Raw genomic sequence first — 25,013 nt, forward strand, 5'->3', positions numbered from 1 at the left:
GAGGCTCCTGCCTACGATAGCCGTAACGCTCCGACAATCCATCAAGCGGTGCGGCTTCGTAGCTTAGCAAAGTCGTACTAACACATTTGACAGATTTTCGAGCGCCGTGTAGCACATAAAATCGTTTCAAGGTCAGTAAACACAAACAGAATTCATACATAAAGCACACGGGATTATAAGGGGCACTGTCGATTTTCAGAAAAATCAAAGGATTGATTTTAAGTGTGCCGTATTTTCCAAAAAACACGGTAATAACGACGGCCCGCTAGCATGCTCTACCAAAAATAGTGCTTTGTTGTGTATCTGACGGACGAAAGCCAAACCAGTTCCACACCACTGAAGTTGCTTTTTCCGCCATGTGCGTATGAAAACAAAGGCACTGCGCATGCGCGTTTTACCCATATTCTATCGCCATATTTCATTTTCTTATCGTTGCCCAACATTATACCGGTATTACCGTGAACGGTATGATATGGCCCAGCCCTAGTACCAGTACCTGGGCATCAACTTGGACAACAGGATGAACTGGAAGACCACTGCGAGTGGGTGTATACACAAAGGAGATCAGGAGGAAGCTGAGATCCTTTAATATGTAAATCAAAACTTTCAGTAGGCTGAGGCGAGCGTAGTGTACGTTGCTGTGGTCTTCTGGGGGAGCAGCATCGCAGTGTGCATGTCCCAGAGTAAAGCCTGCAAATAATGAACTTACCACTAAATCCCAGTTCATGAGCTCTAACAGAGTGATTGCCTCTGGAGGATTGTCAATTCCAGCGCAAGCCTGTGAGAAGAAAGCAAAACAAAAGATGAACTGCAAGTTTTATTACTTTTATTTATTGCAACGACACCTTGGAAACAGAAATGTGCAAAATAGGCTAAAAAATTTGTGTCACTTACAGTATCAAAAGATTATCATGCCAAAAAGTGACCCAGAATAAACTAGGTGCATCTGTAGCTTAATTATATTTTAGTTTTATCTACCTGAAGGCTAAAAGAAGTCATGTCAGACGTCCCTTCTTTGGAGAAAAAAACATTAAAGGTAACTGAAGCTTTAAATCTAAAACCTTAGCATTTTTTTTCTTTCCATGTTAGAGACCCAATAAGGGAATGTGCATCGTGGCTAGAGGGAAGGTTGTAAATGCTCTGCTTAACTATGTGGCAGGGAGCAAGGATCTTAACCTGCTTCAGACCAGTTTATTAACTAATTAACAAATTTACAATTGTATCCCCTGCTCATAAGAATGACCCCAAAGAACATTTTCAAGTACTTGGGAATGAATTTAATGTAAAGAAGGAGACACTGTAATATTTATAATAATTTATCATATTTAGCTTGCAAACAGCAAAATGTACACAACAGGCAGCGAGTTTGACAGTTTGAAGAGACCGTAATGCTAACACACACACTCAGCGGCTCACAGATAAGGAAAAAACAACAGAAATGGGGAGAGATTATTGTGTCATGAGAGGGCCTGTGATGCTGGGCGATTGTGTAACACGGCATCGTGTACCTGTGGCTTGTGGGTGCACCTTAAAGGTCCCGAGACGAGGAGGAGAGAAGGCAGGGAGTGGCTGGTTTTGCCTGTGGGGGCCTGTATGGACAATCTTGATTTATCCTGTGCTTTTTTTTTATTGTTCTTCATTTTGTCATCTCTATTATGTGTTTTATTCTATTGTTAAGTGTCCTTGGACTCAAGGTGCTTTTTAAAGGTGTTTTTTAAATAAAATCTATTATTATTTTTATTTTTATTATTTTTATTATTATTATTATTATCATTATTATTATTATTACTTAAGTTATTTCTTTATTCAGCAGGTCCGGCAGTAATCAGACCAGCAAACATGATATTTACGTCATGTTTATGCCATTTAAAACAACGGTGTAAAAGTAAACACAACAGGCAGCTGGTTTGCCAGTTTGAAGAGACCGTAATGCTAATTTCACAAGTACAATGCTTTGTACAATAAGTTTATGCTTACTGTGAAATTTGTTCAAACACACTCACCGGCCACTTCATTAGGTACATCTGCTCAACCTCTCCCTCAGTCAAAAATCTAATAGCATCTCACAGCAACTCCGTGCATTTATCCATGTACACATGGCCAGGTTGGGCCACGATGACCTGCTGACGTCTGAGCATCAGAATGAGGACGAAAGGTGATTAAAGTCGCTTTGAACGCGTCGTGATTGTTGGTGCCAGACGGGCTGGTCTGAGTATTTCAAAAGCTGCTGATCCGCTGGGATTCCCCTCAGAAACACCCATCTCTGGAATTTACAGAGACTAGTCCGAAAAAAAGAAAATATCCACTGTGCGTGAAAAGTCCGCAATAACTGTCCCACCAAATGAGGTGACCGGAGCGTAGATGCACATCTTGTTACACGAGAGGGCGGCAAAGAAAAAGAAACTAAAAGCACGAAGGCCGTGACGTTACAAAAAAGAAATAGAGCTCTTGCTCCGCATCTGTAATGTCATAATAAAAGGCGCGCATCGTCTGCGCGAGCGCGTTGACGTTTCAAAACATTCACAGGGACAATGAATGAAGGCACCACCATTATTACCGTGTTATGAAGTTCCGTTAACCGTCCCGCCTATGAGCCAATGAGGAACCGTCTCATCCTCTTTGGAAAGAACCTCTGTCGTTGATGTTCACGAGCTCTGGATTCATCCGAGAGGCTTTTTTAAACGGAGAGGAGGCTCGCCTCACGATGACTGCGCGATATTTCTAACGAAAGTCATCCCCGTGTCTCGCTCCCTCTTTCATCCTGTAACCGGTTAAAAAACGGAAATACAAACTCGTATTACTTTTGAAAACGAGCGGGAACTGCCAGTAAATGCATCACATGCTTGAAATCATGCGTGGAGGCGACATTTTATTTTTTCTTTCTTTTCTTTTCTTTTTTTGGCTGTTTTTCGGAGGGATTTTCAGCTCGAGTCGTTTGGAAAATGTGATGCCACGCACTGAACAGCAGGAGGAAGGCGTGCTATGGTTTTAATCTCATTTAACGTAAGTTTTTATATTTATCTATTTAATTATTTTGTGTTTTTTGCTTACTTTTTGTTATTCAGACATCATTGTCACAGTTCTGGCTTTGGTTGCGTTTTTTCAGGCTGCAGGTGGCTTACTGTATACCTGACATATAGATATTGTGAAAAGGCTCCATGGAGCTTTGTCCATAAACAGGCCCAAACATGACATCAATAAAATATCTGCACACGGGAAAATCAGCAGGGGAGCAGGAAAAAATAGGCAAAATCTGTAATATTATTTTCTTTGAATATTCTAATTATGACCTACATGGAGTATCTCAGTATCTCGGGAAGGGTGGGAGAGGCATCATATATGTTGCTGCTGGACAAGCATAACATGCTCAAATAGAAGCTTTAAACATGTAACCAGTGTTGATTTTGACACACAGTAGAGCTGGAGATTTATTGCACATCTTGTTTTTCATGAGTGACCCCTAAACTGATTCTACTGAATTTTAAAGATATATCATTAGGTGCCCAGTCCTTATGTAACATACATGATGCATATAATCTAAAACTGTCTTATACCCCCTACATTGTTTTATTTGCTTTGTTTTTGTCTGTCTGTTTGTTTGTTGGCTTTTTTTTTGGGGGGGGGGGGGGGGGGGGGGGGAGAATTGGAAACACAAAACTAAGAAAAGACATGACTGAAGAAAGAGATTTGAGAAATTACCGATTGCTCACTAAAATATTTGAAGTGAAAACCTAAAAAAAGCATAGATATTACCATCTAACTAATTCTCAACAGGCTAGCTTACTGCATTAACTATGATTTTTCAGTAACAGCTCGAGCTGCACAGTCAGGGATGATGCAAGGGTGGGAGGGACATGTTTCAGATTTCTCTGTATTTGGCCAGTCCACCATCCTGGATTATTTCAGTCTTCAACACAGCCTGCTGAAAATTTTAGGTGATAAGTTTGCTTGCTTTGTATTGCGTTTTAAAGGGACACCTGATATGAGTCTCTCTGACCAGCTCTGCAATGCCTCTGCAACTGGAAATCTATTAGAAATCATAACTCTACTGCAAAATGGAGCTGATGTAAATATAAAAAATGTGTTTAATAGGACTGCAATACAGGTAAGTAATAAAAACCTTTTGAAGTGGCTTTTTTTCCGAAGTAATTTTAAACATATTTGGATGATTTCAGTCTGTTTTGCTTGCTAGCAGCTTGATTTACTTCCTTGTTTTAGTGCTTTGTGTTAGAGGTCGAGGCCTCCTCACATGTACTCTTCAAATATCCACCAGCTTCAATAATGTCATCATTATACTAAATACAATCATCTCAGATCGATGTAAATATTTTTTGAAGTGCAGAAATCTGTATGTGGCAGTTATAAGTTTGGACTCTCCAAAATAGATTTAAGTGTAGTGAAAAAGAAACAGTTTACCAAAAGTCTAAAAAGCTGAAATTCATGATTTACTATCAGATTTGAATAAATTTATAGATTAATATAAATACATATGTGTGCATGAGTGTGTTTTATGGAGTAATAAGATGTTCTTTTATCACTTCCTTAGTTTCACAATTTATTTTTCAAATGCAGATTTTGTACTTGACTCAGAGAGAGTTGTAGTTTGTTTTTGTATCACATGAAGTAAAGAATAAACTCGTGTTCATATTATTGTAATTAAGAGAAATCAGCAAATACGAGGCAAGATTAAAGTCTGAAATTGTCAGTGGAGTTAAGGAGCAGCAAAATGGTGGTGTTAAGGAAATGGTGAGTGAGGGTATTAGCTGTTAAAAATAACCTGCATTTATTCAGATGTACGTTTTTTGCTTTAGGACAAAATATATAAATTGTTCAAGTCTCTTAATTTTACAAGAAGCAGAAAATAAAGAATAAGTAATTAGTGGTTTATGGTTGTTTGCAGAGGTCTGAACAGATCCTTTATGTATCTATCCAACACCATGTTTGGAAAAAAAAAGTCTTAGTCTGAGTTTTGTTTTTGTTTGTTTTAGTGATAACTCTTTAAGTAGCAGCTACATTTCATCATAAAGTAGGGCACAGAAAAGAAAGCACAGTGGTGAAGCATGAGGCACACAGACAAAGGACGCGCCCATTTCTACAGAAAACAACCAGAAGTTCTGCACATTACAAATGTGTTCAGCTTCCATCCAAGTTTGATGTATGAATTCTCAGTTTTATTTTATACTCAGTTAAATATTAAACCATAGATAGCTATGCACAGTCACTGGGGGGGAGGGGGGGTGCACATAAGTGCTTATAATTAATAAATAAGTTGCCCACAGTAGAACAGCTTTTACTTGCTTATCTTGTCCTCTATTGCGTCTTCCTCCTCGTCTGTCATTTATTCTTCGTGTCCTACTATTTCTATTTTTATTCTATGTACAGTTGGTGTGGAGAGCCCCCCCCCCCCCAATTATGTTGTGCATGTACAATATGAATAAAAGCCTATTCTGTTCTGTTCTTATATACTATTTATTTCTTTAAACACCAATACGCTAATGCAGATGTCTGTCAGATCAAAAATCAACAGAATTCTACAAACGCATCCATTTACACAGAGAGGATGGTACTTTGCATTTGCTGCTTCTACATTTATCTGAAGAAAAGGCAAAAAAGAAAAAGAAAACAGTGTCAGACTGCATGTCAGGTTACACTTTCACCTTCCTTACTGCTACGTGGCCTCAGTCTAGACAAAGGAGGGCTGCTATATCCTGAGCTGCCTGCTGTAGTCCTCTTTATTTCTCTTTAGATAAACTTTCCTTTCTCCTTGTATTGTGCTTTAGTTATCAAATGCAAAATCAATACCACACGTGACAATTAAGTATCAGTATTACAATAATTAATAATATTTAGGATAGGGCCAGGGCTGGAAATATACTATATATATATATATATATATATATATATATATATACTATACATATATATATATATATATATATCAGTATTACAATAATCCATAATGGATGATGCATACACATATCATGTATGAACAGGTTTTAATAATCCTTCATCTATCCATCTACCTCCTTCGTCTCTTTCTCACTTCAGCAGGAGCGTCTCCAGATTTTTTTCATATTATAAATTTTGTAAATTATAGAAAAAATATTGGGTGTCCCACCAAAAACAGAATTTCCATTTTTTATGCTGTTGTCAAATATAGGTGACTTGAAAAATATCAGGAAAAAAGAAGAAAAAAGGATTATATGCGTAGTTAATTACCTGCTATTAAAGCCAAATGAGATTTTGAAATCCATAAATATCTGTTTTAATTGATTGATTGATTGATTGATTGATTAAAATTAATTCTCCCAGAATGGAGCTACCTTTAAGAGCAAACCTGTTCAGAAAGGCAAATAATCATATGCTAGCAGCAGCAGTTTCCCGTGACTAGAAGGCCTGTTTTTAGCGGAGGTAGTGAAGACATTTAAGTGGGAAATCCAGTCTCATGAAAATGAACCAATGGGCTGCTGTCAGTGCTTGTAAGGCCTGTGCGCAGCCGCCCAAAAGTCCGTCAGCCCAACGTGAAACATGCCCGGTTTGTCTGATTATCAGCCCGTGCCCTGCTTGGAAAAATTAACGTGCTTTTTAATTTTTATTTTTTGCTCATGCACTGTCTGCGTGTCACACGAGGTTTAATATGAACGATCATGTTGGGTGCAGGCCTGCAGCTGAACGGTCCACTCAGAGAGGAAGCTCCTCCTCGTTGACCGCTCATCCAACATATCGTGTGCTCGCGAGTTCATAATTATGCATAGTATTTTTGGAAATTCATACATGCTGACATGTACGAGTCCAGATGAACTGGTGCAGATGTTTTTCACCTATCTGTATGACGCAGTCCTTACCTGTCTGCCACCAATAGAAACAGGTCCGCGCAGATTTTCCCTGTGACGACAAGAAACGTCAGGAGGAGAGGCGGGGCCAATGCGGCCGGGCTGAATTAATAGCAATACACTTACTGAGCATTAAATGCATTAAATTGGGATTTGGTGTCATGGGATGAATTTAATATTTAAATATAAAAATGACAATCGCCAGGCACACCCTGGGCAGCTCCTTAAAGCTTCTTCTTCTCCTAAATTATCTCCCGCATCCATTCTCTCTCTCCCTCCATGCTGTGTGTGTGCAGGTAGTGAAGTTGGGGGACTCCCGGGTCATTGAGACTCTGCTGCAAGCGGGGGCAAATCCAAATGTGCCAGATCCCTCCTGCGGTCTCACCGTGACCCACGATGCCGCTCGTGAAGGATTCGTGGATTCTGTGCGCGCGCTGCTAAAATATGGGGCCGATGTTAACATCGCAGATGAAAGAGGTACGGAATTAAATTATATGATTTACTTCTGTTTTGTTTTCTTCTCGCACCTGGTTTTTATTGACCTATAACTCCATATGAAGGTAACCTTCCGCTGCACCTGGCCGCCAGTAACGGTCACCTGGAGGTTGTCAGGCTGCTCATTGGAAACACCGAGAATCGCGGCGTACGCAACAATGACGGACTCACCGCCGAGCAGCTCGCGCGCGGCAATGGCCACACGGACACAGCCACGTTCATCCAAAACCATCAGTGAGTGGACCAAACTGCACCTTACACGAGAAGAGTTTCTGCTCCCAAAATAATGTGGGTCTCTAGGAGGGATTTTTCCTGAGTCCAGTTTAGTCAAAAACACAAAATAAAGGAACAAAACAAAAGTTTTAGTATAGTGTGTGTGTGTGTGTGTGTGTGTGTGTGTGTGATGTTTAGCAATAAAGAGCCATGTAAAGGATGTAGGCTAATTATTTTACATGTCAGTACAGTGCTTTGTGCTCTGGATATTTTATAGTTTTGTGAGTTTTAAAGCTTCAGGCGTGACAGTTTGTTTTTTCTTGTTTTGTTAGTTTTTGTAATCCTGACCTTATTGGTTTAATTATGATTATTACCTAAAATGACATTAGTGGACAAATTCCAGCTGCTGGAGCATAACAGTGAGATGTAAAAATTATGTCATGTCAGTAACACACATAATGGTCTTAATTTTTTATTTATTTATTTATTTATATTTTACATCTTTTCAACACTAAAAGATACATATTGTCTCTCTGAAAAATAAAAAATTAAATAAAATTCACATAAAATTCAGTTAAATTTAATAATAAATAACACAGGGATATGTGGTCGTGGATAGAGTGAAACTATTGTTTCTATCAGCTTACATATAGATTTATGCTGAAGCATTATAATCTTTCATTTGTTTCTAGAACCTGTGTGAAACTAAATGAGCAGATTGCAGGCTGTCTGTGGCCACAACATGTGCTGTGTGTTTAAATCTGTTGCATTTGAGTCATCTTACTTTGCTATTTCATTAACAAATGAAATCAAATTTGTATTCTTTTTTTCTTTAATATTTAGGTGACATTTACAGTCACCTGAGTACAGTTGTGCTCTCACATGCTTACTAAGCAGAGGTTAGGAAGTAAGAGCCATAAGATTTACACTACAAAGAGTAGTGCAAGGAGCAATTTTATACTTATTAAACCAGTATGCACCTTTACAGGCTACACAATGAATCTAAGGATAAACAAGCTGCTTTAAATCATAACCATCATCATAAACTGCTATGCTCATAGATTAAGACAGGCAAAGATGTAAAAGCCTCAGGAGCTGATACAAACAGATATATGGGGTACTTTCCAAAGTCACACAACTTACCACAATAGCTACAGAAAGCACCGAGTTACTGATAGCCAAACAATCAACGTGAGCTTGAGCTTGGCCTGATTTTACATGTTAATAGTGAAATAGTTAAAATCTGTCAATAGACTCTGAGGAAACACACTGAGCTTTCTGAGGCCCGTCCATTGTGTGTCAGAAAACAGCGTTTCTGAATGTAAAGGAAACATAATGCTGCTGTCACCTTTTCTATATCATTAAAATATTATTTTCCAGTTCACAGATTGAACTGGTTTGTTTGTTTGTTTCTTGTGTTTCCTCAGCGAGGCTTTGAACTCTAATAAAGTGCCTCTTTTTGATACTCAGCTCGAAACATTTAACCGAAAGTGAAACTTAAAATCTTTCGCGTGCAGTTTGAAATTAAACGACCGTCTTGTTGTTCAGTTTTCAATAGCAAATAATTACACCGAGCTTGTAATAACCTAGCGGTGATACTATTGTTTAACTTATTCATTACCAGAATTAGAATTATTGCAACCTGTATTTGAAGTGTGTCAGCCTGAACTCGCGAGCTTTGTTTTTATGTCAATTCGTTATTAGATGAAACCGGAGGTCGCTGTGTTAAAGCTTCTTTCTGAAATCATCTCAAATCAGATTCCAGTCAGACGTCAGCTCATCGTCAATGAGCATGCGCATACGCCGCATCTTCTTTAGTTGTGTTTTTTTTTTCTCAAACAGGACCGGACAGCTGAAGCTGCAGCAGAGCGAGCGCGATTTTAACTTCACCTCGGGTCTCCGCCACCACGGGCGGATCTAGAAGGGTGGCATGGGGTGGCAAGTGCCACCCTAAAATGATCCCTTGCCACCCCAAGTGCCACTCCAGTCTTGCATATGACAGTGTTGTTTATTAAAATAAGATAGCATTAACAGTTTGAGCGTAGTTACAGTCAACAGTGAATATAAATGCTAAAACTGAATATATTGGATAGTGTTCCCCCCCTCCACCATTAACAAATGGTTCAGCCCATAGCAGGACGGCTTTTTTCTTGTTTTCAGTAGCAAGCGATGCTTATGATTGTGCCAGAGCACATTTTGAACAACACCATGGGAATTTCGGATTTTACACAGCTGGTCGGATGTTACACTCTGGAAATGGAAGGAAGGTGAGTGTTATTAACCCTCTGTGGTCCACGGACACGCTGCACCTCCAAATCACATGACTGATGTAAGCTGACAAAGCAACAAGCTGCAGCCACGCTGAGTCTCTATTTCAGCCCGCACTGAAAGTTCAGACTCCAAAGTTTTTAAATTTTAATTACAGGCCAGTAAATCCACAGTTATGATAATATATATAAGCCACGCTTTTTTCTAAATACTGTCGTCACGTTTTTGTGCGTGTGTGTTTTAAGCGTTTTCTAAGGACAGCGCGAAAACAGTAAAGAAAGGAAAAAAAGCCATGTTTCCTATCGGTGGAAAAATGTACCATGTCGACCAATTTTGTTTTTTTAAAAAGTCAACATGTGGGATTTGGTTGTTTAGGAAGAGGGGAGAATTTTGGGAGTGACGGTAACGGTAGCGAGACAGAGCGAGCGGGTGTGTGTGTGAGAGAGAGAGAGAGTTTTTAGATGTGGGAGATTTGTGACGTTTAGTGTGGAGTGTATAGTTAGTGTGTTGTGTTGTCTTGTGTAGTTGTTCCGTTGTGTAGTCGTTATTTTGTGTGTCAGTGAGGGCACTAATGAATGTCACAAAGGCACATTTGCAATGTAAACACTGTCACCAAGTAGAAAACCAGCGGAGTGATACACCTCCTGTTGTCAGGCCTGCAGGTTGATCCCTGTGCTGGTCTCCTCTGTCTTTTGGTGGACAAACTTTTTTTTTACTGGCACACATCATTTGTGGGGCATCTTATTGCGACACCTGATTGTTCTCTCATTTTAGTTTTAGTAATATTTTTAAATGGTTGTGCAAAATTAAAAAACTCGGCAGGTGTATTGGCTGCATTTTTAGACAAATAGTTGTATATGTTTACAAAATGTACAATTTATATTTACTCAACATGTCTGTGGGTTTTTACAGTAAAAAATACTACTAAGATTTTAAGTTCTTTGTGTGATTTCAGATCAGTAATACTAATGCAGTATGTCAGTAAAAAAAAAACAACTAAATTCAGTTGAGCTGAAAAGAATGATACCAAACAAGGCAAGGGGGGAAAAAATAAAATGAAACAATCTGAGCGTGAAATACAAACGTAAACTCAAAAGGAATCAAAAATGGGCAGTTGTATTTCAGACCTCAGAGGGTTAATCCAACAAATCATGAAAAATTAGGTTTAAATTTTTGTTCATGACAGTGCAGATTTCTGACATTTTGTGTAATTTAAGCTGTAACAATGTGATTGTTTTCTAACAAAAAGCAGTGAAACTTAAGTTAGACTTGTGTTTGTAAATGAACCGCCCCATGTTGTGTAGTTTTCTGGAGTTTAGACTTATTGGGCTACATATTTATTTATTATACAGGCTATACAGTACATAAGATCAAAACTCACATGTTTTATGTAACTAAAGTGTGTAATTATGTGGGCTACAGACAATAATTAAGTTATAGACTATATTTATATGAAAAACATGTATACTTACTACATTTGAATCATTTTAACCATATGTAACCACCTGCATATGTGTTTTGGGGGGGGGGGCTTTGATTTTGCCACCCCATTTGATTTCTTTGCCACCCTCATGCCACCCTAAGAAAATTTCTCTAGATCCGCCCCTGTCCGCCACCACAAAGTCCTCGATATGCATGGGTTCTTGTTTGTTTTTGGGGGGCGTAACTTTAGATTGTGTCTGGGTGCAGATGGAAATAAAACACACACTGCTGACAAAGCTTTCCTTTATGGAGCAAAAGCAATAATTAAGAGATTCTTACGTGACCGCACATGAGAAGCGAAAAATGCCCGCCTTAGACGAGCCTGGGCGAGAATCGATCAATCCGAGGCAAATGACAGCGTTGTGGAGGGTGTAAGCGGGCTGAGCTACAGCGCAACGAACAGTTTAAAGGTGATAAACCAGTTTTTTCTTTTGCTTTGGAACAAACAGAGGTTTTAATGTCAGTTACAAATTAATCCCAGGGTTAAAATCAGATTTGCCCTCATGCCTCGTGGAGCTGACGACACAGTGAAAATGTTTAACTTTTATAGACTGTAAAACACATTGTAGTTCCACTTATTTTATAATTTTGTCAGGTCTAATATTAGTTAGTATGCATGAATGCAGAGGTTAAACATGTGACATGAACTTTCACATTTTTCTCCCACAGGTAAGAGGAAGGATGTGATTAAGAGAGCCTGGAATCCGTTTGGAAAGCAACTTCTTCTTCTGATCTTTTGTTTCCCGGACTTTTTTCCCGGGACATTGAACACGTCTATACGTAAAAAAAAATAATAATAATTAGCGCTACAAAAACTAAAGAACAAAAATCTGGTTATTATATTCACAGTCTGGTGGAAAGAATACTTAACAACACTTGCTTACTAAATGAGAGAATGTGACTCTTTCATATGGTTCTTGAAAAACTGTGAAACTGAGTGCATAAAAGTGTTTTGCTATTGTTATTTTTATGCATTTACCAAACTAATACCTTACATACTGTGAAACATTGCTTTCACATTCACCATTAGGTGCACCTACACACTTCCAACACAATCACATAAACATTAACTTCTTTTTGTTGCTGCATTTTGTTTGGTGGTGTTATGTTCTGGTCATCAATGAAAGCTCTCAGAAAACACCTGGCACCTTTGTGTCTGTGCTAACATTTATCTAATGCTTCAAAGTTAGTACAAAGTTATGTTGTACCAAACAGCAAGCATCAAAGTGTATCATCTAATTGTAGCCTAAGAACGGTCTTCTGTTTTTTGTGCACACTGCAAATAAATCACACATGTGATTTTCTTCTTCTGTATTGTCTGTTTTATTATTTTCCTTTAGCACATCACACAGTCATATTTATGCTTACCAACAAGAAAAGGTTTTGCAAGTAACCATTAACACACATAATCTATTATATAAGAAAAGCTCGCTCTTTAAATCTTTAGTAGGTTTTTAAAAAATCCAAAGATTTCACCTAAAATTCCTGTGAGTTTGGTTATTTTAATTAGAAGCTCTGAATGTTTTATAGCTTTGTGAGTTTTAAGGCTTCAGGCGTGACAGTTGGGTTTTTTTTTCTTGTTTTGTTCTGTCCATTGTGTGCCAGAAAACAGGGTTTCTGAATGTAAAGGAAACATAATGCTGCTATGAAATTAAAATATTATTTTCGAGTTCACTGATTGAACTGGTTTGTTTTGTTTTTTTCATGTTTCCTCAGCGAGGCCTTGAACTCTAATAAAGACCTGAGTGAAGTTGAGTATTTTAATTAGAAGCCCTCAGTCTGTGTTTGTGACTAAGCAAAATTTTGTGCAGCTGTGCTGAAGGTACGTGATTTGCTTTCTAGCGTTGGGTGTGTTTGGGGATTTGAACACATCCCTTTATAAGTGAAATGCTGAAGCAATGCCACATAGTATCACACTAACAGATGTACACATACAGTGTAGTAAATTTGTTATTTTTTGTATTTATTTTTATTTTTGAAACATTCCTTTGAGCTTGAGGGTAGCAACTGATAACTGTAGAGTCTCCTTCAGGATTTTCTGGTAGCGAGCAGAATTCATGGTTACATCAATTACTGTCACGGTTCACTGAGGATTCACATTTAGGACTCTCCAACTTGAGTTGAACATAGTGGAATTTATTACAAGTTTCACCAGGTGTATGTACAGACAGTGCAGAGAATAGTGCTATATACAAAGGTGATAGGGGTATGGGCTCCAGGGAATCCAAGGTGGGGAGGACAGGGTCACTCACTGCTCGCTGCTAGACACTCTCCAATCACTCACAACAAGGAATCCTCTCAGGGAACACAGGGACGGGTCCAGGTAATCTATATAGAGAACATATACGTTAGCACGAAGGCGCAGAAGTAACAAGAGCTATACACTATGTAATGTACTGCTGGTCTGTACCATAAATTATCATTGCAGGAGTTGTTTGGAGCTCTGTGCACAGTAGCATTAATGTCAGATGCACTCAGAGTCATGCCCTGTAACCTGTATAGAGCAGTCTGTCGTGCACTGGAATAAGCTGCATAAAGTCCGTGGGAGTTGCAATAATACTTTGATAAATTTCAGTGTTAAGTTGTTTCTGCGTTTGTATTGGGAGATATCTGAAAACTTGATGCCAGGTGCTGGCAAGATGAAAAGAAATTTTGATAACTTTTTCGTTAAGGCACTTTTGCGATTGCATGGGCACCAGTCGGTTTTCTGCCGCCCATTTGCAGGGAGTAAAGACGCCCTCCGTTTGCGAGGTGCACCTGCTGCTTGCTGCACAGGGAGGAAAGGGGCGGGGTGGCAGGGGATTCTCTAGGTGGCTAGAGCGGCATCTAATAACCAGCTCGCAAAAGAAAAACAAACCAACAAACACAAAAGCACTAGACATCATGATATAGACTTATAATTTGCAGCAATGTGTTTCCTAAATTCTATTACACACATATACTCGAAAAGTGAGCGCGAGGGCCCTCGGTGCAGTTGCTGCTGCTGCTGCTGTGCTGTAGTCTCACACACAGCCTGTCGAAAGGGGAGGGGGGCAGGGTGCTTCCAAATAAAGCACATTTCATTCATAATATTGTCAATCCAAACCCATTATGTATGTATTATTTTTTCCTGGGTTGTACGAAATCCCAGGAAAAAAAACCTATACAAACTGAATCTGTGCACTGAGGTGTGGGTCTGTTAGGTTATGTTGTGGTGATTCTCGGGTTGGGTGTTGATACTCTATTGCAAAATTACTGATGGAAGATGGAGATGAAAAGATCAAAGCCATCAGGGGCTCAGTTTAGAAAAAAAGAGAAAAGAAGAGGAGAAACGAGCAAAAGATTCATGAAAGCAGATGTGTCATTGGATGATGGCAGGTATTATGTACGACGTGTATCCTGAAACAAGATAACATTTATTAGTAGGGATTGGGAAAACTTCTGTTTACCTCTGTTAGCCACTTGGCTATGATAGCAAAGAGTAGACACTGATATGGCTTATTGTATCTTTTGGACTGTGTTTGGAACAATATTGATTAACAGGGCTCTAGAGTGCGACCAATTTGGTCGCAAATGCGACCAAATTTTTCAGTGGTGCGACTAAAAAAAATATTTGGTCAACTGTTCGGGTAACAAAAAAAAAATCTGCAACCTTCCGTGTGGTCAACAACAGACACACATTAACCCCTATCGTGGACTAAACCAATCAGAGATAGTCAGGGGCGGGACCTCTTTGATTGGCCATGGTCCAGTTGAAAGTGCAGTTGGAAGAGGGAGGTGAGTAGCTTGAATAAAGCTCACCCATTCTGATGCGTCGGGTCCGCGCTGTGTTTACGTCTTTTTGCGCTGATTCTGAGCTGCAGGTTTTGTCTCTCTCAAAGCAAAATTCACTGAGCCAGCAGCAAAAGAAGCAGCAAACTGCGCTTCACATTTGCTCAATGTCGTCATGAGTTTTGCTGTTTTGCTTCCACGACTATTAAAATCACACTACATGCACAGCTCCCTCTCTCTCTCTCTGTACTTCAAGAACAGTTTCCCGTCTCAAATCTCTGTTTTCTGCATTATTCATTCACTTATTACCCACCAGTCTACCGTTGTTTACAGCGCTGTCGGCCGCTGTCTTTTTCTTTTCTTTTTTTCACTTAAATGACCTCGGACAAGAAAGCCTATTTTTTCTGTTGTTCAATACTGAAGAAATTTAAACTTTTTAAAATTATGCAGAACATTGCAGAATATTTTTAAGGTTATCTGCTATAAAAAGTCAGGCCAGAAAAATCTCCTTCATGTTTTTCTGTTTTATTCTCAGTTACTTTCACACAAAGGCATCTGCTGTGATGTTCCAGCCCTAGTGAGCAGCCTAGGCCTGACAGAAGTGGATGTAGCTGTAATAAGAAAAGAACTATTGATAACTTTTCTGTTAAGTTAAGGCCTGATCCTTCTGAAATTCATAGCCAGTGCTCTGACACGGTGTCATCAATCTTTGAATGCTGAAAAAGCAGCAGTGTATCCAGAAAACACATTATATGCTGCAATAAATGCACTGCCCAAGTGTCCCCTCTCCCCACTGCCTTTCAGCAGCAGGCAGCAGCAAACAGGTCGTCAGAGGAGGCTGAGATGATGATTAAGTTGAACATTTTCTACAATATTGACAAAGCACTTTAAGCACAAGATTGTCAGTTAATAATTTAGAAATGAATATTGTCTGTATGTACTGCAATTTCCCCCCCAAAAAAGTGCACATGTAAAACTGCGGTGTTAAGCAATACGGTTGAAAAATTTGTGCGCGCTTAACTTTTGTGCCAGTGCGCCTAACTTTTTGCGCCCATGGCAAAAAGTTAGTCTAGAGCCCTGATTAGCCATTAATTGGGGGAGCTGTATTGTTGATTTGTCTCCCTTTCTCAATGTATGACGAATTATAATGGCTGTTTGTTAGCGGAGGGTTCTACTGTGGCCCTGAGAGGCCAAACGGACTGCAACTTAAGAAAACACCAGCAATAAGAAAAACGCTGCAAGAGCACACAAAACACAACAGAAATAGGAAAAAACAGATTTCCAAAAGCACAAGGGAAGTGTTTCTGGGGAGACAATAACCCGACGGACCAGTTGTAGGAACCCAAAACATGGTAGGCATGTTTGATCATAATTCATATAATACTGATGACAGATTTTTAGGCTAATAGTCAGGCTAACACACTTACCTCTCATCTTTTCTTTCCTCACAAAACCAATAGATCCTCCACTTATTTTAAGTGTCTCCCAGTGCAATTCTTAGCATATTTTGGTTCCTGCAACTGGTCCGTCAGGTTATTGTCTCCCTAGAAACACTTCCCTTGTGCTTTTGGAAATCTGTTTTTTCCTATTTCCGTTGTGTTTTGTGTGCTTTTGCAGCATTTTTCTTATTGCTGGTGTTTTCTTAAGTTGCAGTCCATTTGGCCTCTCAGGGCCACCGTAGGGTTCACCCAGAGCACCAAAAGGCTAAGAACGCCCCACCTGTGGTGAGTGTGGCCGGCAATACTGCATTTCTGACTGCTGCTAATACGTGCTAATACGTTTCGAATTGAAACGCTGAAAAAGCACAGTGTATCCAGAAAACACATTACATGCACTGCCCCAGTGTCCCCTCTCCCTACTGTCTTTCAGCGACAGGCAGCAGCGAACAGATCATCAGAGAAGGCCGAGATGATGATTAAGTTTAACATCGCCTACGATAATGTCAAAGAAGATGTTCCGTTCACTAAGTTCAAGTCCGAAATAATTCTTCACAAGAAAAATGGCCCACATACAGTAATGATGTCGCGTGCACCCAGTTTATTGGTGTCGGCGCAGAGACATTGAAAATAAAAGAGAAAAAAAAGGCAAAATTACAGGAGTTGACCGTCTGAGGGACATGTGACTGCAGTGGAGGATAGTCCATAAGATATCAAGCTGCTCAGATATTGAGATGTTTTTTTTGATGCCTTTGAGACACTTTGAGGTTCTTTTAATTTAGATTTTCCTTTTATTTAATATATCTTGAGATGTTTTAAGTTTAAATTTCAGCTCAGTAAAGCACTTTAAGCACAAACACTTTTTCAGTAACTTATCTTTCTTGTAAAACCTTGCTCCAAATAAAGAACTTTGTGTTGATCATTTAATAATCAATATTGTCTGTATGGACAGCAACCCCCCCCCCCCCCCCCCCCCCCCTCAAAGAAAAGTGAACATGTAAGACTGCAGTGGTAAGCGATGTGGATGAAAAATTTAGGTGTACATAAGTTTTGTGCTGGTGCACCTAAGAAAAAAAGTACAACCACAGCAAAATGTTAGTCTAGAGCCCTGGTTCACTATCCTATAAATCACACATCAATAATCTCACCCGTTCTGCCTATTTCCATCTACGCAACATTAACAGATTACGTCCTTCTCTTTCCACCCAGTCTACGTCCATTCTTGTCTGTAGCAGGGGCGATTCTAGGATCAGAGCTTTGGGGGTGCTGAGCACCCAGAGAGCTGCCCAGCCAGGCAAGGTAAACTTTACTCGTCACGATGAGACTTCTTCCCTGTCTCTGTCAGTCCCTGCATCCTTAAATGTCTCCAGTTGTCCCGAGTTCCCTCTGACTGTCTCCTTGGTGCATTTAAACCCCTGTTCCTCCCTGTCCTCATCGTCTGTTGTCTTCATCTCCATTATCAGTCATCATAATTTTACCCTCTCTGTGCAAGTCTGCAAATTTCTTAATTAAATCATAAGATTCTTAAATTCATCAAGTCTCTCTGTGCCTGGGTCCTCGTCACAAAACATGACATCACTGTTTTGTACATTTTAACACAATTTAATCCCCACATTTGTGAAAGGAAAGCAAAACACTTTTTTGAAAAGTCTGTAACAAAACCATCACATCTGATAAAGCTTATTTAAATGCTGCTAAAGTCGACTACTGCCAAAGAAGAATGGATTGGAATGTAAAACAAAAAATACATATCCTAACCTTAATTACTGCGGGAGAATAATGAATGATGCTCACAGTGAGTAAAAAGTAAACTGAGTGCATTTTTTGGACAGAGATTCACTTTTAAAGTGTTTGTATAATATAATACAGATACATAAAAAATACACTCCAAAAATAGAAGAGTCCTTGAAATGTACAAAATATTATTAAAACATTAGAAAAATGGAGACACCTCGGCCTATGGTACAATGTATACAATGTATATAAAGATCTTTAGTGCAGATACTACTATGGCTCTGCAGATTTTTGCTTTTCTTTTAACCTATGTCGCCTCACCTTGAGGTTGGCAAATCTGTCGATCACATTTTGGTGGTCAACTCTCTCAAGCATCTCTTTCTCAACTGACATCACAGCCAGGTGCTGGAGTCTGCTTTGACCCATGGTCCTTCTCAGCCAGGTATGGAGCTGACTCAAGACACTAAAAGACCTAAAAGACCTTTCACAGCTACAGCTGCTAACTGGGTTTGTTAGGGCAACCTGAATAACAGTTTTCAGTGTGGGGAAGATCCGATTATCCAGAAGATTGTACAATGTTAACATATCTGGGATGACACCAGCCTCACTCTTGAGCTTCAAAAAGTTTTTGGCAACCGTGACTTCCTCTGACTAAGCTCAATATGGTAATGCAGTGCCAGGGCTGACCACCCAGTTTGTTTTGCAGATTCTGTACAGCAGCTTTAATATAGGGAGAACACAACTTCCAGATTGTGAGTAAAATTAGATGTTTTTTTTCTTTGCCAGTTTAACAGTTTCTGTTTTGCCTGTTAGTATTCCCTGTCTGTTTTCTTACCTGGTTCTTCTTGACCTTGTACTTTCTCCTCATGTTCCCCTCTTTCCTCTCTCCCTCTTTGGACTGACAATCACACACAAATAGATTGTATTCAATTAGATTTAAAAAAAAAATACTATTAAGATCACTAATAAAAAAGTCCACTGTCAGTGTACTTTCAACCAAAAGGCAAATAACCAAACCACATGTACATCTAATAAAGGATATAAATATTGAAACACTGATCCAACATTATCCTTTATTGACGGATCATTTGATCTTACACTTTTACCTGAATGTGGCTCCTTTTTTTGAAAAAAACTTCCTCATATCCATTATGAACCTGGCTGTCTCTCTGCGCACACACACACACACACACACACACACACCACACAACAGGAGTTATAAGGTTAATGGGCATCCAGTCAGTTAGCTAGTTAGTACCTTGGGTTCAATATCGGCACATATGACAAAATAACCAGTTTCTCTCATTACATTTCAAACAGGACAGTGGTAACAACACTAGGCTACGGACAATGTTAAGTTTTAGATTTTAAATAGGCTATATAAATTTCAATGGGAGCAACAGGAAGGTCAAATATCGCTGATTTTACTACAGAGCAGGATGGATTGTAGGGTAGCAAACATAGTCGGGAAACACGTTTTCAACCCAGCAGGTTACCTGGATGTAATGTTTTTCAGCTAAAAAGAAACATGGCCTGACTCCTACCTAACCATATAAAGAGTAACTGAAGGTTAAATGCAGCTAATATGTCCTGTTTTAAGGCAGGCGCTTCCACCTCCGCTCCGCTGCGTCTCAGCCACCATCGCTCTGGCAGCAACAGCGCTAGAGCCAGAGGAGGGGAGAGGCGAGCTGGAACAAACCATTTTGGGAGGGGGGAGGGGTTATCTATACTTTTGTTGTTAAAATGTTCCATCTCAATTACGTACTGTATGCTTTTTATATTTTTAGTAGTGTGTCCCACAAACAGCAAATATTGTCAAAAAAAGTAAGAAATCTTTGGGGGTGCTTTGATTCGGCTAAAATCGCCCCTGGTCTGTAGTCTCATTACCTCCCGCATGGACTATTGTAATTCTCTCTTGCATGGTCTCCCCCAAAAATCCCTCCATAAGCTTCAACTTAGAGCTGGGCGATATAAGATTTTTTCATATCACGATATGTTTTTTTCATTTCAGGCGATAACGATATATATCACGATATAAGCCAAATAACTATATTTGTAAGATTTAAATGTGCCGTTGCTCACAAGTAAAATGTGAAATAATCTGCAGCTTGTCTTGATTTTAATATTTATTTCCCATAATAAGTTCAACAGGGTAGATGTACTTAAGGAACATGAAACTTTTTCAGATAAATAAAGGCAAATATTGCAAACTACACAAAAGGCAGCCGCTAAAGCGTTTAAGTTTCAAAAGAGAACAAACAAAACAGACTACTAAATTGTCAATTCCACTCAGAAACAAAATTTTAATTCTAAAAATAAATCTTAGTTTGTTTTACAGAAGAACAGACAAAATTGACTAACTTTTGTCAATATCAAATAAACTGAGAACTAAAAGGAAATTTTCAATCTCTCCTTGTTGTATAGCTTTCTGAACTTTCTGAATCCTTTATCATCTGCAACTGAAAATAGTTGTGGATGATTACTATACCTTTCTAATGTGACGTTGTTGTCCCTGGCTCTCTCTCTCTCTCCCTCCCGCTCTGTTCCTGTGCTACTGTGAGTGTAACTACCGCCCCTCCCCCCTCTGCCCAGCGTAAAGCACAAGGCTCGCGTGCGGAGTGAAGCGGGAAAAAGTGCGAGAGAGAGAGAGGGTGAGAGAAGGAAAGAAAAAAACCCCACGGCTCGCGATAAGGAGCCGGCTTGCGTCGTTCACGTCAAAAATCCGGCTCCCATTTCGTTCGCGACTGACACATCACTACGAAATACCTTCGCACTACGGAACTTCTATGGCCCTTCCGTTCGACAATCTCTCCGGCATTGGAACCATCATCTCTTTTCGCTTCGGTAACCTGGTCACCCACGCTCTCGGTTGATTTTTCTCTAGTCGGCACACTCACTTCCTCCATTACCGGGGTGGCACGGCGGCTGGCTGCTTCCCAAACAACTACACATGTGCGGCTTGGCACTTGTGCTGTACGTAACAAGTCACGTGACGTGACGCTGCGGCTGTGATTGGTTCGGCTCTGCACTACTTAATTTGGATTGGCTGTTCTTTTATTCTTCTTTTTTTAAGAGAGCAAGAGAGAGACGAGGTCTATAGCAATAGTTTAATTTTTCTATCGAGAAAAAGTTATTTCGCAGTACATATCGTTATCGTTCTATCGCCCAGCTCTACTTCAACTGGTTCGAAACCGAGCTGCTCGCATTATTACCAGAACCCCCTCCTACCAGCACATCACCGCTGTTCTCCAGGAACTTCAGTGGCTCCCTGTAAAATTTCAGATACTGTAATATACATACTTGTTCTGCTCACCTTCAAGACCCCAAATCTGCATATTCACTGTGAACCGACTGTTAATTTTATCTTGTGCTTTTGTTTTTATTGTTCTTCTTTTTGTCATCTCTATTATGTGTTTTATTCTATTGTTAAGTGTACTTGCACCCAAGGTGCTTTTGAAAGTTTTTTTTAATAAATAAAACATTTATTATTATTATTATTATTATTATTATTATTATCATAGTCATTATTGTTATTATTTAAGTGATTTCTTTATTCAGCAGGTCTGACAGTAATCAGACCAGCAAACATGATATTTACGTCATGTTTATGCCATTTAAAACAACGGTGTAAAAGAGTCAAGCTTTTATTTGCTGCTGGCATTTATCATTTTTAGTCTTTTATTAAAAGTAACACTGACAGGCTCCTGCTGTCTGCTGATACTGACGTGAACATAAAGGATAATATTTAGCTTGCTAACAGCAAAATGTACACAACAGGCAGCTGGTTTGCCAGTTTGAAGAGACCGTAATGCTAATTTCACAAGTACAATGCTTTGTACAATAAGTTTATGCTTACTGTGAAATTTGTTCAAACACACTCACCGGCCACTTCATTAGGTACATCTGCTCAACCTCTCCCTCAGTCAAAAATCTAATAGCATCTCACAGCAACTCCGTGCATTTATCCATGTACACATGGCCAGGTTGGGCCACGATGACCTGCTGACGTCTGAGCATCAGAATGAGGACGAAAGGTGATTAAAGTCGCTTTGAACGCGTCGTGATTGTTGGTGCCAGACGGGCTGGTCTGAGTATTTCAAAAGCTGCTGATCCGCTGGGATTCCCCTCAGAAACACCCATCTCTGGAATTTACAGAGACTAGTCCGAAAAAAAGAAAATATCCACTGTGCGTGAAAAGTCCGCAATAACTGTCCCACCAAATGAGGTGACCGGAGCGTAGATGCACATCTTGTTACACGAGAGGGCGGCAAAGAAAAAGAAACTAAAAGCACGAAGGCCGTGACGTTACAAAAAAGAAATAGAGCTCTTGCTCCGCATCTGTAATGTCATAATAAAAGGCGCGCATCGTCTGCGCGAGCGCGTTGACGTTTCAAAACATTCACAGGGACAATGAATGAAGGCACCACCATTATTACCGTGTTATGAAGTTCCGTTAACCGTCCCGCCTATGAGCCAATGAGGAACCGTCTCATCCTCTTTGGAAAGAACCTCTGTCGTTGATGTTCACGAGCTCTGGATTCATCCGAGAGGCTTTTTTAAACGGAGAGGAGGCTCGCCTCACGATGACTGCGCGATATTTCTAACGAAAGTCATCCCCGTGTCTCGCTCCCTCTTTCATCCTGTAACCGGTTAAAAAACGGAAATACAAACTCGTATTACTTTTGAAAACGAGCGGGAACTGCCAGTAAATGCATCACATGCTTGAAATCATGCGTGGAGGCGACATTTTATTTTTTCTTTCTTTTCTTTTCTTTTTTTGGCTGTTTTTCGGAGGGATTTTCAGCTCGAGTCGTTTGGAAAATGTGATGCCACGCACTGAACAGCAGGAGGAAGGCGTGCTATGGTTTTAATCTCATTTAACGTAAGTTTTTATATTTATCTATTTAATTATTTTGTGTTTTTTGCTTACTTTTTGTTATTCAGACATCATTGTCACAGTTCTGGCTTTGGTTGCGTTTTTTCAGGCTGCAGGTGGCTTACTGTATACCTGACATATAGATATTGTGAAAAGGCTCCATGGAGCTTTGTCCATAAACAGGCCCAAACATGACATCAATAAAATATCTGCACACGGGAAAATCAGCAGGGGAGCAGGAAAAAATAGGCAAAATCTGTAATATTATTTTCTTTGAATATTCTAATTATGACCTACATGGAGTATCTCAGTATCTCGGGAAGGGTGGGAGAGGCATCATATATGTTGCTGCTGGACAAGCATAACATGCTCAAATAGAAGCTTTAAACATGTAACCAGTGTTGATTTTGACACACAGTAGAGCTGGAGATTTATTGCACATCTTGTTTTTCATGAGTGACCCCTAAACTGATTCTACTGAATTTTAAAGATATATCATTAGGTGCCCAGTCCTTATGTAACATACATGATGCATATAATCTAAAACTGTCTTATACCCCCTACATTGTTTTATTTGCTTTGTTTTTGTCTGTCTGTTTGTTTGTTGGCTTTTTTTGGGGGGGGGGGGGGGGAGAGAATTGGAAACACAAAACTAAGAAAAGACATGACTGAAGAAAGAGATTTGAGAAATTACCGATTGCTCACTAAAATATTTGAAGTGAAAACCTAAAAAAAGCATATATATTACCATCTAACTAATTCTCAACAGGCTAGCTTACTGCATTAACTATGATTTTTCAGTAACAGCTCGAGCTGCACAGTCAGGGATGATGCAAGGGTGGGAGGGACATGTTTCAGATTTCTCTGTATTTGGCCAGTCCACCATCCTGGATTCTTTCAGTCTTCAACACAGCCTGCTGAAAATTTTAGGTGATAAGTTTGCTTGCTTTGTATTGCGTTTTAAAGGGACACCTGATATGAGTCTCTCTGACCAGCTCTGCAATGCCTCTGCAACTGGAAATCTATTAGAAATCATAACTCTACTGCAAAATGGAGCTGATGTAAATATAAAAAATGTGTTTAATAGGACTGCAATACAGGTAAGTAATAAAAACCTTTTGAAGTGGCTTTTTTTCCGAAGTGATCTTAAACATATTTGGATGATTTCAGTCTGTTTTGCTTGCTAGCAGCTTGATTTACTTCCTTGTTTTAGTGCTTTGTGTTAGAGGTCGAGGCCTCCTCACATGTACTCTTCAAATATCCACCAGCTTCGATAATGTCATCATTATACTAAATACAATCGTTTCAGATCGATGTAAATATTTTTTGAAGTGCAGAAATCTGTATGTGGCAGTTATAAGTTTGGACTCTCCAAAATAGATTTAAGTGTAGTGAAAAAGAAACAGTTTACCAAAAGTCTAAAAAGCTGAAATTCATGATTTACTATCAGATTTGAATAAATTTATAGATTAATATAAATACATATGTGTGCATGAGTGTGTTTTATGGAGTAATAAGATGTTCTTTTATCACTTCCTTAGTTTCACAATTTATTTTTCAAATGCAGATTTTGTACTTGACTCAGAGAGAGTTGTAGTTTGTTTTTGTATCACATGAAGTAAAGAATAAACTCGTGTTCATATTATTGTAATTAAGAGAAATCAGCAAATACGAGGCAAGATTAAAGTCTGAAATTGTCAGTGGAGTTAAGGAGCAGCAAAATGGTGGTGTTAAGGAAATGGTGAGTGAGGGTATTAGCTGTTAAAAATAACCTGGATTTATTCAGATGTACGTTTTTTGCTTTAGGACAAAATATATAAATTGTTCAAGTCTCTTAATTTTACAAGAAGCAGAAAATAAAGAATAAGTAATTAGTGGTTTATGGTTGTTTGCAGAGGTCTGAACAGATCCTTTATGTATCTATCC

At 39.3% G+C, this 25,013-nt stretch overlaps 1 protein-coding gene across 1 annotated transcript; it reads left to right on the forward strand.

The window, feature by feature from the left end:
- Window positions 1-2,945: 2,945 nt before the first annotated feature.
- LOC134621015 (cyclin-dependent kinase 4 inhibitor C-like) lies at window positions 2,946-12,154 on the forward strand. Its single transcript, XM_063467403.1, has 4 exons — window positions 2,946-3,003; window positions 7,130-7,310; window positions 7,394-7,562; window positions 11,961-12,154. The coding sequence occupies exons 1-4, from the start codon at window positions 2,983-2,985 to the stop codon at window positions 11,962-11,964; spliced, it is 375 nt and encodes a 124-aa protein (XP_063323473.1). The 5' UTR covers window positions 2,946-2,982; the 3' UTR covers window positions 11,965-12,154.
- Window positions 12,155-25,013: the final 12,859 nt, after the last annotated feature.

This window comes from Pelmatolapia mariae, linkage group LG23 (assembly GCF_036321145.2).
Source record: "Pelmatolapia mariae isolate MD_Pm_ZW linkage group LG23, Pm_UMD_F_2, whole genome shotgun sequence".
In the NCBI taxonomy this organism is placed as follows: domain Eukaryota; kingdom Metazoa; phylum Chordata; class Actinopteri; order Cichliformes; family Cichlidae; genus Pelmatolapia; species Pelmatolapia mariae.